Source organism: Musa acuminata, chromosome BXJ3-3 (genome assembly GCF_036884655.1).
Source record: "Musa acuminata AAA Group cultivar baxijiao chromosome BXJ3-3, Cavendish_Baxijiao_AAA, whole genome shotgun sequence".
In the NCBI taxonomy this organism is placed as follows: Eukaryota; Viridiplantae; Streptophyta; class Magnoliopsida; order Zingiberales; family Musaceae; genus Musa; species Musa acuminata.
The window spans coordinates 11,417,388-11,428,818 of record NC_088351.1 but is presented as its reverse complement, the minus strand read 5'-3'; the positions used below and the strand labels follow the sequence as shown (position 1 = coordinate 11,428,818).

The window sequence follows — 11,431 nt, the reverse complement described above, 5'->3', positions numbered from 1 at the left end:
ATACGAACGAGAAAAAGGGAAAAAGAAAACAAATTGATGAATGTGCACAATAAGATCTGTCACCATGATTAACCGACCCAATTCCATTGCTTGGTTGGTACACTCCTGTAGTATCTGCTCCTCTGGTTGCTCTAGTAGAATGCAGCTTTCGTGAGAGGAGGGAGTATTATTTCCTGGTGATTCATAGCTACTGGCCTCCCTTGTGTTTTCTTGTACAAATGGCTAATAGTTTGCGGATAGGATTTTGGGATGGTTGTGATGCAGGTATTGCCACTGGTTTCGGCTTTGCCTCCTGCTGAGCTTGATCTGTGGCTATCGGGACAGTTTTGGCCTGGGAACGAAGACAAATAGGCAAGAAACTTTAACTAAGTCGAAAGATCTCTTTGTGATGCAGCTCATGTAATCACTTCGTCCACTCGTTAACTCACCAAGTTTCTGAACTGCAGATTGTAGAAAAGCTGCAGGTACTTCTCCTTCGCCAGCTGCTCCTCCTTGTTTAGCTGCCTCCATAAGCCATAGATCGACCCCATGTTCAACACCTTGGTCGCGTAGATCTTCCAGGTGTAGCTGTAGGTCACAATTCCTCTTTCCTCTTAGATCTCTTTTACGTGGTTATACTACACTTACCTACGTACACCAGCGGATTCAGTGCAGTACCATTCGTATATGCGCTGGAGGCCGGCCGTGGAGATCTTGTTCCAGTAGCTCGCGTCCTTGCACCTCTCGAAGAAGTCCGCCATTTTGCCGCTGGCTTCCTCCCCGTCGGTGGGGTCGATATGGAAGCCCGACACGCCGTCCACGATGATCTCCGCCGGACCTCCTTGGTTCGTCGCGAAGGTGGGCAAGCCGCAGTTCATCGCCTCTATCACCGTCAACCCGAACGCTTCGTACAGAGCAGGCTGCATCAGGAGAACGTAACACATCTTACCATTTAATCGTGATTGCGGAACACCATGACGGGAGACGTTACAACGATCGATGAGACCTGCACGAAAGCTCCCTTGGTGTCTGCGATGCAGCGGTACAGCTCGCCGTTGCGGACCCGATCGGTCTGCGCTGCTATCCATCGCATCTGCCCGTTCAACTGGTACTTCTCGATCAGGGAACGCATCTTCTTGATCTCGCTGATCTCCTCCCTGTCCTTCGATTTTGAAGGGTCGAGGAAGCCCGCGACCACGACCAGGTTCACGAGCCCTCTCAGCTTCTTGTTCTTCCCGTACCACTCGACCAGCCCGGTGATGTTCTTCACGGTGTCGAGCCTCGCCATGGAGAAGATGATGGGCTTCTTCCTATCTTCAAGGTATCCTCTGCTTGGAACAAATGTTAGTGCTGCTGAGATGATCATGTCACTCACGAATTCTATCGGGGGGAAGGCCTACGTGTGCTCCTCGTTGTCCGTTTTACTGTACAGCAGCTCCTCGATGGCAGGATGAAGCGAAGTGAGGCGCTTCTGCTTCTGGGTGTAGGGGAAGTAGACGGATTGGTCGGCTCCAGGGGAAGCTATGTTGAACTTGGGATGGAAGACATCGATGCCGGAGACGAACCGGCACAGCCCTGGAAGCGTGAAGGCGTGGTGGCTCTCGTACTGCCCCGGCCGATCCTTGCTGCACCGCCAGAAGACTCGTCTTCACCCAAGAACAGCCATGAAGCATCTCAAACCAATCAAGAACAGCTTCCGAAACCGGTGGTTACCTTCCTGCAATTTCCTGGTACGTACTGGTGATGATGAAATCAGTGGTGTTCATCGCGATCATGTCGGCCGTGAATTGGCACGAGAAATGGTACTTGGGTTCCAGTTCTTTCCACTTCACATCCGAGTCCTCGTACTTGGTCTTCTCGAGAGCATGCGCGATCGTTCCCTGTTCGTCATGGTTATCTTAGGCATCCATTGGGTGTGAAATGCGGAATGGGCTTCAAGAGTATCTATCATCTGTTCGCCACACCTGAGTCACTCCGAGCTTGGTTGCCATGAGAGACGCCACCAAGTTTCCATCGGTGTAATTTCCGATGATGAGGTCCGGTTTCCCTTGCAAGATGTCGACTACTTTGGCAGCAGCATCCTGAGAATCCCACAACCAGATTTAAGGTCACGTCCACCATCAGGAGTCTTACTTGAGTTCAAGAACGACATGCCTGAGCGTATCTCTCGAGGTAAGGGTAGACGTCGAACCGAGAGACCCACTGTTGCACAACTCCGGTCTCGGTCTTGAATGGCACCCGGAGGATGTGGGAGTGCTTGGTGTTGAGAATTGGCTCCAGTTCTTGGTTGCATTTCGTCCCCTTGGCTTCTGGTATCAGCCTGGTCACCTGGATTCACCTCATCTTGTTGACTCTGCTTTCTTTCGTTCAAGGCTTTCTCATTCGCTAGTATTTGATCTACTTACCACAAGAATCTGAGGTTTTATAGTCAGTCCTTGTTGCTTGATCCTCAGCAGCAGCTCCTCCTCGAAAGCTTTTACTTGGTCCAGAATGTAGACAATCTGATGATGATGATGATGATGATGATGATGATGCAAAGAAAAACTCAAAAGACAGCACCGGCAGAGAATCTCTAGTTATCGGTAGAGAGATCGAGTTCCTTACATACCTGCCCACCGGTGTCGGGCAAGCCAAGAACATCTGCTTGTCCGAAGTAGCCATGCGGGGACAAGATCACGATGTTGAAGATGGAGGGAACTCTGCCGAAGAACTTCTCCAGATTGACAGGATCGGGTGCTTGGAGAACCTCAGATAGACAGTTGAGTGTCTCCTTCACAGTTGCCGCAGTGTCACCCCATCCTTTCTCCAGCCCCCACTCCTCAAATCTGCACACAATGCCGCATGAATCAGACTGATCTAAAGCTTCACCTGTTTATTAATTTCTTCAAGTCTTTCTTCCTTGTCCGCCACCTGGGTTCGAACTTTTGGAATGGCGTGTTCTTCGGAAGCCCGCTGACGAACACTTCCGCCAAAAGGAGCGCCGTCTGAAGCTTGTTCACAGTGTCGAACGTGTTGTTGATCATTAGTTTCTGCAAATAGACGGTAGAAATGTCAGCAACCAGAGATCTTCGACATGTTGGTGCAAGAAACTATAACCTGATGTTCTTACTTGGCCTCCGTGATTAAGGGCGAGAAGGTAATCCAGCAATGGCTTCATGCTCTCGGAACTGGCGTTGAGCCTAGCTGATATGAATCTGGATATAAACTGCGCGCCTTTGCCTATCGATGACGGCAAGGTGAGCAGAGGCGTCGACGGCTCAAGAGCTCCGAAGTCCACTTCCAGAGCATGCTCATCCGTTGCCCTGCGATTATGATGGAGGGTTCAAACAATGCTAAACGTAAAAGATTTTTGAGCTGTTCATATACCATTTCTCATCGTAGATAGTTTCTTTGTTCTTGAGGTACTCGCAAGGAGTGATTCCATCGACCGAAAGATCGACGGAGTGGACCTTGACATACTCCCATATCCCGGGATGCGGCCTCACTGCAAACGCCACGAACGGCGGAAGAACGACGGCTTCCTGTTGTTCGATGATGATTCCTCGGTCAGTAATGTGTCTACAGCAATCGAGAACGAGATGAGGACTTGTTACCTGTGTGGAACAGATGATGTAGCCGAGAAATCCTTCCATGACCTTGGCCTTCTCCGCCTCGTCATCGATGGACTTCTCCAGCTCCTCCATCAGCTGCGGGTTCTTCATGACCCTCTTGCCCTTGGAGACATACCTAATGTATCTCGTACGTTATCGAAGAGTCAAACAACACACCATGAATGAATGCTACAGAAAAATCCAAACTTGGTTAGTGAGGTGTTGCATGGCGATACCTCGCGAAGCACTTCTTCATCTGGTACCGGCTCTCCTTCAGTGCTTCAGGCATGCCCTCGGCGATGCTGTCGGATCTCTTGAAGCTGAGCGAAACGGCGGCCATCTCGGAAGCTTCGTTTGTTCTGTGGTTGAAGCCTAGAGAGAGAGAGAGAGAGAGAGAGAGAGAGAGAGAGGCGGTGTTCTGGGCTTCGTCCACGTCCTCGATGCCAATTTATAGCAAATGGTTTCGTTTGAGGTACGAGTTGCAGATGAGGAGGAGAAAGCACATTTTGTTGGAGAAGTAATCCTCACATACGTCTGGGAAGGGGACAAGCAAGGCAGAGATTCCTTGGCCTGGCTTGCAAACTCTTTTTGGGGGTTTCGTCAATCCCAAGTCTTCAATTCCGCTTGTGCTGCCTTCCTATCGCTGGATTTGCGGCAAGGAGAGAAAAAAGGCAATCTCTCTTTTGCGGCTGTTTCAACCTTGTGAGCTTTGCACAGACGGGTATAGGCATTAATCACAAGGGTATTTTAATGATTAATTATCTTATTAATAATATCGATTTTGATGATAGACAATAAATAATATCGATATTGATGATTCATATATATATATATATATATATATATATATATATATATATAAACTAACTATGCCAAAAAAACAAAAAAAAATCGATTTAATATGATTCAAATTATTAGCAAAAGCAATGAATGAATGTTTCATCACTACTTAAAAGCGCAACACATTTTCCTTCTCATTAATTTGATAGTCTTAAAACTACACGATCTCAAGTCTAAATTAATAAAAATATATATTTTTTTACATCTAAATGTCTGTTATAGATGCTTATAAGATCTGACATGTAGCTAGCTAATTGGTCGATCATTTAAAGGTAGAGTGGCAAGAAGAAACATAACACAATAATTGGAAGAATTTTCTTTTTTATCCTTTGGATTTGGATTCATTCTGAGACAGACAGAATAATAGTAATAGTAATAGATCCACTAAGCTGGGTGTTAATCTAAGCTTCCTCCTTACGGTATCATCCGCTCCAGTTACCTAACATCCTTTGTGAAGTAGCTCGAAAAGAATCGAGCTTGAGAAGGTGAATGCATTCCACAAGACAAGTCAAATAACATACATCTTAAACGATTCGTGTGTGTCCTCCCCTCCATGTCGCCCAGATACATAGGAGAAGAGAGTTTAAGGCCCAATGCTTTGTTTGGGTCCCCTATATATATATATATATATAGCTCTTCGTCTCGGTGAAGAAGGGTATACAGACAGAAACATACGATCAAGTTGGGGGACTCCCTGGACCTGTGCACAACCTGTGCGTCTGTTAACTCACTCAAAAGGTGAGACTACAAAGAGATCAAAGCAGAGATGCAACGTTTTGTTTCCCCGAGGAACAGCTGCTGCAAGTAGTAAAACGGCCATGAATCTTACTTGTCACTATGTGGCCGTGTGGAGTACATTGTTCACAGGAATGCATGTGCTCCGCGTCCTCCGCCACATTGGATTCTCCTTGCAATCAAATGGATATGCCCAACATTAACACTCTACATATGTTGTGTCTTCGTTTTCCTCTTCTTAATGTGCATACGAAAAGAGTCCATTGTTTTTTATGAGAGGTGTCTTTTTGTTGTAATTCCTTAAAATGATACTGCTATATCCTATAGACCGATGAATGGGTCTAATTCTTAGTTATAATAATGCCTTCTAATAGGCTTACGATGTCTTTGTGGATGTGTCAAAAAAAAACACTATAATTAACATAGAAAACTTCTATTTAATTATTTGTATTTCTAAACTAATAACAATACATATTCGAAACCTTTTATTTTTTATATATATAAGCTGACTTTCTATTGAGTTTTGAGCTCATTTGTTCCCATTATAATTTTCTAATCGACTTATAATGTTTCGATGGAGATGTTAAAAATATTATAAATCTATTCATAAATACTATAATTGATAGCATAAATGTTATACATGTGTAGCGAATCAATTTACCCTATCGATCAGAGAATATTTCAGATAGTATGATAGATAGCGATGTTTTTTTTTTTTTTGGAGAAATATGGAAAAGAAGGTTAGTCCCGGAAAAGAGAGAGAGAGAGAGAGAGAGAGAGAGAGATACTATATTGACACTCATCCATAGTGACAAACGCATGCATGTCCCTCAAATCCGCCTCATGTAATGCCTGCCAATCATGGCGACTGCAGCGACCCTCATATTATACAGTACAACGTCTGAAATCTATGAAACAAATCAGTACATCACCGATAGACTCGCAACCAAGCAAAGAAATGTTGTAGAGCCATGTTATTTACTGTTCTTCATGTGACCCAACAGGCTTTCAACTAACATCTTCTTCGTTCTCTCTCTCTCTCTCTCTCTCTCTCTCTGCTGAATGATATCTGATCTTACACATCAAAGAATTCACCGCAAAGAGAGAGAGAGAGAGAGAAAAGGACGATCGACGTGACTCGTCAGCATCAACCTGTCGCTCGAAGACGAAGCACGCCACGGTCGCGCCTCCCAATGCGCTGCCAAATATGGCAAAGCCAGAACGCATCCACCCCTCCGCTTTCTTTTCTCCCCTTACGATGTTGTTTAGAGGAGGAAACCGAGGCGGGGGGACCGCCACCGGACTTTGGCCGGCATTCACGGACGAGAGCCGTGGCCCTCCTCGCTGCCGAGATTCCGACGGCAGAAAGGTGGAGGTGGGAAATGGGAACAGCAGCAGCGTAGGCTTACGACAACCAGAAGCGTCAAGAGCCCACTGGTGGCCGGTGGGGCCGCGTTGTCTGCGTCGGTCAATTTCTCGTCTCTCGACAAGAGATACCGAGGGGGTCAACATGTGGCTGTGAAATTTGCGGTGGCTTTGTGCTCCGGCAAAACATTCTTCTCGTGATAGCTAAAGCTTCGCGGTACAGGTTACGTGCACAAGGTAACGTGGACTCGTCAGTCGCCACGCTCACATGCACGGACTCACATGACCGCCTTACTGTACTGCAGCAGTAGACCAAGAGGGGGAGGACATGTAAACGACAAGACATGGCAGCCGACGGCAGTCGGGTCTGTGGGGGAGACAATAGGTGTATGATGAAATATGTATGCCCCGTTCTAGCTGGCTTATAAAGAGAAAATAATAATGATGACAAGCAAAAACAAGGAGGAGCAACCTTATTTGTATTTCTTCGTCGAGTGTGTGAGATTACACCACCACCCCATAAGACGAATCCAGTTGGCTGGCTTATAATATTTATTTTATTTTTATGGAATGTATTGATATATATATATATATATATATATATCATAATCTTATTTTAAAAAATATTTATAATTATCCTATTCCAATTGCCCGATGAACCGATTCGATTCCGATCTGATCCCGGTTCGACACAAACAGGAACATCACATCAAATGCGTTCTACAGCGAAGGAGGAAAAAAAAAGGATTGCCATTTTATTGAACGGGAACGGTAACAAGCTCAACAAGTAGAAAAGCAGGGTCATCTTTTGACGGAGAAGATGCATGGGACTTGAAAGAGACATTGCTTGTCGAGATCATTAACACTAGTAGGTAATTAACTCCTACCACACTTTTTGATTCTGAGAATAACAACAGCTTATTCCTACGGATTGTTCCTCCTCGATTGCAGACTTCCATCTGTGGAAGGTAGACTACAGTGTCCCGACTTCGTTTCTGAATCCAGAGCGCCGGCCATGGCGACCCCAACCTCACCTCCTCTCTGTCTCGCTCCTGCCCCCATGCTTCTCATCACGCCGCCAACCCCAAGAAAGTCTCTGGTTAGCCCATCGGCACCTCCCATCCCGCCGGACGATAGGTTGCACAAGCCCGGACCGAAGCCACCCAAACCAGTCTCTCGCTCATTCCCGCCACCAAATATGCCACTGCTTCCATTCGCCAGAGAAAACATAAGGTTCTGGAAATGGTTATCGTTCTCTACCTGTGTCCTCGAACCCTGTCCAGGGCCACTGCTCCTGAATTCGTCTCTGAGATTTGCATGTTTCGAACCACCGCCGGAGGAGTAAGTGCTCCCGAAGCCGGTAAGCAAGGAGCTGCCGCACCGGCCGCTGGATGTTACACCCATTTGCGCCGCCTTCTGGAGCAAAGCAGTGGCAGACATCAGCGCCGCCGCCGCTGACTCATTGTGCACGGAAGAGGCGAGCAAACAAGACACATCGATGTTGTTGTTATTTCTCATCGGATTTCCATCGAACAGCTTTGCTGGCTCACTGTTTCCGTCGATGCTGTTCATTGCGCACATGCCGCGGCCGTCGGAGAAGAAGCTCAGATCGAAAAGACTCCCGGCTGCGGCGGCAGATGACGAGGAGCTCGTGGTTTGCATGTCTTGGATCAGACCAGAGAAAGTCTTATTCTCAAGTATTTGAGGGTCTCCACCGAACTCTTGGCTCGAGCCGCCACCGAGATACAAGGGCGAGGATCGAGGCTGAGGTGAACGGAAGGCAGAAGAGCTCAGATGATCGAACTGGAATGGAGCGCGGCCGAGGTCGGCTGACGGGAGGGACTGGCTCTGCAAGGAGGAGACGTGGGAATTCACCGGTGGAAGGCCCAAGTTTATGCTGCTGTTCCCGTACAAGTGGCTGCCGATTGCGCTCATGCCGCTCGGAAGCCTTGCGCTTTCTTGGGCAAGTGCGTCGCAGAAGGCTCTGTGGGTGATGAAGCTATCACGCCTACAATAAGTAGAAGACCTTAACGAACAGTCGTGCACCGAAGGAGGCTCTTCAAAATGGAAGGAACGTATACATGCATCAATCGAAATGGATGTTGAGGTTGACCACTCGAGCATGAATGGATCATGGCGAAGACTGGATTCCATTAAACGTCTTCTTGTTCATGAATGTTACCTAAACCAGGAAAGCTTGTGGGTGGATTTCCACAATTCGATCAGATCGATCAATCATTGGTCCAATCCCCTTGGCATCTATCTACTCTTTGCAGCAGCACAGGAATCGCGGGTACTCGATTCCAAAACCAAACGTGTTAGCTGCTTGTAAAGCTTGTGGGTGCATTGGGAGAAGAAGAATGTGTCGGTCAGTCAAAACCAAATGCAAAAGAAATTTACGAGATGGTCAGAACCTGCAGTGTTAGCGTTACGACCGGAGCGATGCCCAGCAGCCCGCATATCTCCAAATCACAACCCAACAAATTATCCTGCTAAGACTTCCCTCCATGTCACCCCCTGAACCGGAGGAGGGGAGAAAGACAGGCGTTGGTTTCGAGGACGGAAAGACGAGTGCCTTTTTTGAAATGTCGATGGCCATGGCAGTTCGGTTCCATGGCGACCATTCACGAGGGAGCAGTTCTTCTTCTGCAGCTCAGATCTTTATTTCTCACTCCTGTCACCGTGGAATCAACCCATAACGAAACTTAACCCTAACCCTAACCCTACCTCAAGAAACCTTAGTAACCATCGACGAATCCAAGACTGGTGTTCTGCGCGAGGGTATGTGCGTGTGAATGAGTGCAGGTGTGACCTACGTACTCAGAGATCTGCGGCGGCAACTATGATGACGATGAGGGAAAATAATGGCGGATCGATTTGATGAGCGAATGCATGGACGAAATGGATGGAGATAGGCAGAACCTGGAGAAGAGGGTGCCGCAGTCGCAGCGGTACTCGCGAGTGCCGCAGGTCTTGGCATGCGCCTTCCAGTCCGACTGCACGGCGTAGCGCTTGGAGCACCTGTCGCACTTCCACTTCTTCTCGCCGTGCTTGCGGCAGTAGTGCTTCTTGATGCCGGTGAGGTCGCCGAGGGCGCGCGACGGGTCGTGGTGGACGCAGGTGGTCTCGGGGCAGAGGTACACTCGGCGGCGGGCCTCCTTGGGGTTCTTCTGCTTCAGCTTCCACGGCAGGTTGTGGCCGCGCCGGTGCAGCTGCAGATTCTGCTCCCGCTGGAAACCCTTGTTGCACACCTCGCAGATGAATCGGTTCGTAGCCAACAGCGTTTTCGGTGACAGAGCTATAACCTCGGCGTCCGGATCTGTGGTCGATTGCAATCGAGTGAATTAGCACCCGTGACATGTAGCGGAAGCAGGAGGAGGTACGAAGAGAGACTAAATACTTGGATTCCCAGGGAGGTTTCTCTTCTTCTTCTTCTTCTTTGGAGCGATGGGTGCTGACGAAGAAGACTGTTGATTGGTGGGTGGCGGCGGTGGCTTGTTGTACTGCTCGCCTCCCTCTCTAATTCCAAAGAGAGGTACCGACGACGAAGCCGCTGCCATGGTCTTGGCCAAAGCAGCAAAACAACAAGCGACCTTTTCGAACCCTGATGGTGCGCGCTCTTCTCCCTCGCCTAAGTTTTGGCTTCTGGTAGAGCCACAGAGCAACCCCTCGCTAGCAAACACACAACCCTGATGAGATCGCCTTTTGGTCTATCGGCTTACTTCGCCCTTACCCTATTCTGAATCTGAGAGGCGAGGAGAGAAACAACAAAGAAAGCGAGAGCAAAACAGGAAGATCCCAAATCGAAGTACACAGGGGGTGTGGATCTACACACACCCACACACACCCAAGAGACAGTCCTAACCAAAAACCTCCAAAAATCTGCCTCCTGACGCTTACTGCCTCTGCTAAAGAACAAAGAGTCGACCCTCGGAGGAATCCAAACAAACAGTTGCACTCAAGTGACAAGAGCAAGATGAGAGAGAAAGATAGAACACAACAGCAAGCTCCAGGCTGACCAAACCGACACCTTCTCCTCCTCCTCCTCCTCCTCCTCCTTCTCCTCTTTCTCCTTCTACTCCTTCGGTGAGGAGAGAGACACAACAACAGCTATATCTCTTTGTTACCTGCCTCTTTACACCGCGCACACACAAAAAAAATCCGCCAAGCCTATATAAACTGGATGAGGAAGAGAGGAGGAAGGGAGGGGTGGGAATGTGGTGCAGTTGATGCAGTCGCGAGCAGGCAAGGGTGTCACCATACGGCGAGGGATGGGCCCCGTGGTACAGTAGCCCTTGCACTCTCCCATCTCCTTCGTTTGGTTTGGTGTCCGTTCCCATCGGTGCAAGGACAAAAGACAGCCTCTCGTTGCAACCCTCTCTTTTTAACCCATTGGTAAACTGACCACAACACATCTCTCCTTTCTTACTTCATATATATGTATAGTATACAGAGTTGATTAGTATTTTATCACATAAGTTATAATACATCATTTAATGTAAGAAAAATATTTTGTAATTTTTAAAGTAAAATAAAAAACTGACGTAAACTGAAAATTATGTGAAAGATCAATAAATGATGCGTACTGTAAAAAGGAGGGGAATGCGTGAAAATGGAAAGAAAATTATTTGATGGTGTCCATTCGCATATTCACTTCGATTGAGTTGCACAATGACGGAAGTCATAATGTCATAAGTATTATTTTGTTACCTTTATTTATAGTTTATAATAAGATCTTTTTAGGTTTTTCTATCTCTATTCACATCGTTAATATTAACTATTTTATCTTGTTTAATCGTAATATTTATGTAACTCATTAGAATATTCTAATATCATCCTAAATTTTTTTATTTTTTTATTTCGATACTAAATTATTCACAAATAAAGATTTTTTTTTTTTTTTATCTGTCATAGCTTCATAT

At 47.0% G+C, this 11,431-nt stretch overlaps 2 protein-coding genes across 2 annotated transcripts; both read right to left on the bottom strand.

Moving 5' to 3' along the window:
• Position 1: 1 nt before the first annotated feature.
• LOC103978224 (sucrose synthase 7) lies at positions 2-3,966 on the bottom strand. Its single transcript, XM_009393939.3, has 15 exons — positions 3,806-3,966; positions 3,573-3,705; positions 3,346-3,500; positions 3,089-3,281; positions 2,890-3,008; positions 2,588-2,804; positions 2,385-2,480; positions 2,134-2,307; positions 1,944-2,060; positions 1,693-1,859; positions 1,380-1,604; positions 986-1,307; positions 658-899; positions 429-567; positions 2-331 (listed from the first exon to the last, which is right to left on the bottom strand). Exons 1-15 carry the CDS (start codon positions 3,907-3,909, stop codon positions 188-190), a joined length of 2,547 nt encoding a protein of 848 aa, XP_009392214.2. The 5' UTR covers positions 3,910-3,966; the 3' UTR covers positions 2-187.
• A 3,277-nt stretch (positions 3,967-7,243) lies between these two features.
• Positions 7,244-10,689, bottom strand: LOC135633149 (zinc finger protein GAI-ASSOCIATED FACTOR 1-like). Its single transcript, XM_065142279.1, has 3 exons — positions 9,910-10,689; positions 9,432-9,828; positions 7,244-8,517 (listed from the first exon to the last, which is right to left on the bottom strand). The coding sequence occupies exons 1-3, from the start codon at positions 10,067-10,069 to the stop codon at positions 7,434-7,436; spliced, it is 1,641 nt and encodes a 546-aa protein (XP_064998351.1). The 5' UTR covers positions 10,070-10,689; the 3' UTR covers positions 7,244-7,433.
• Between the last annotated feature and the right edge of the window lie 742 nt (positions 10,690-11,431).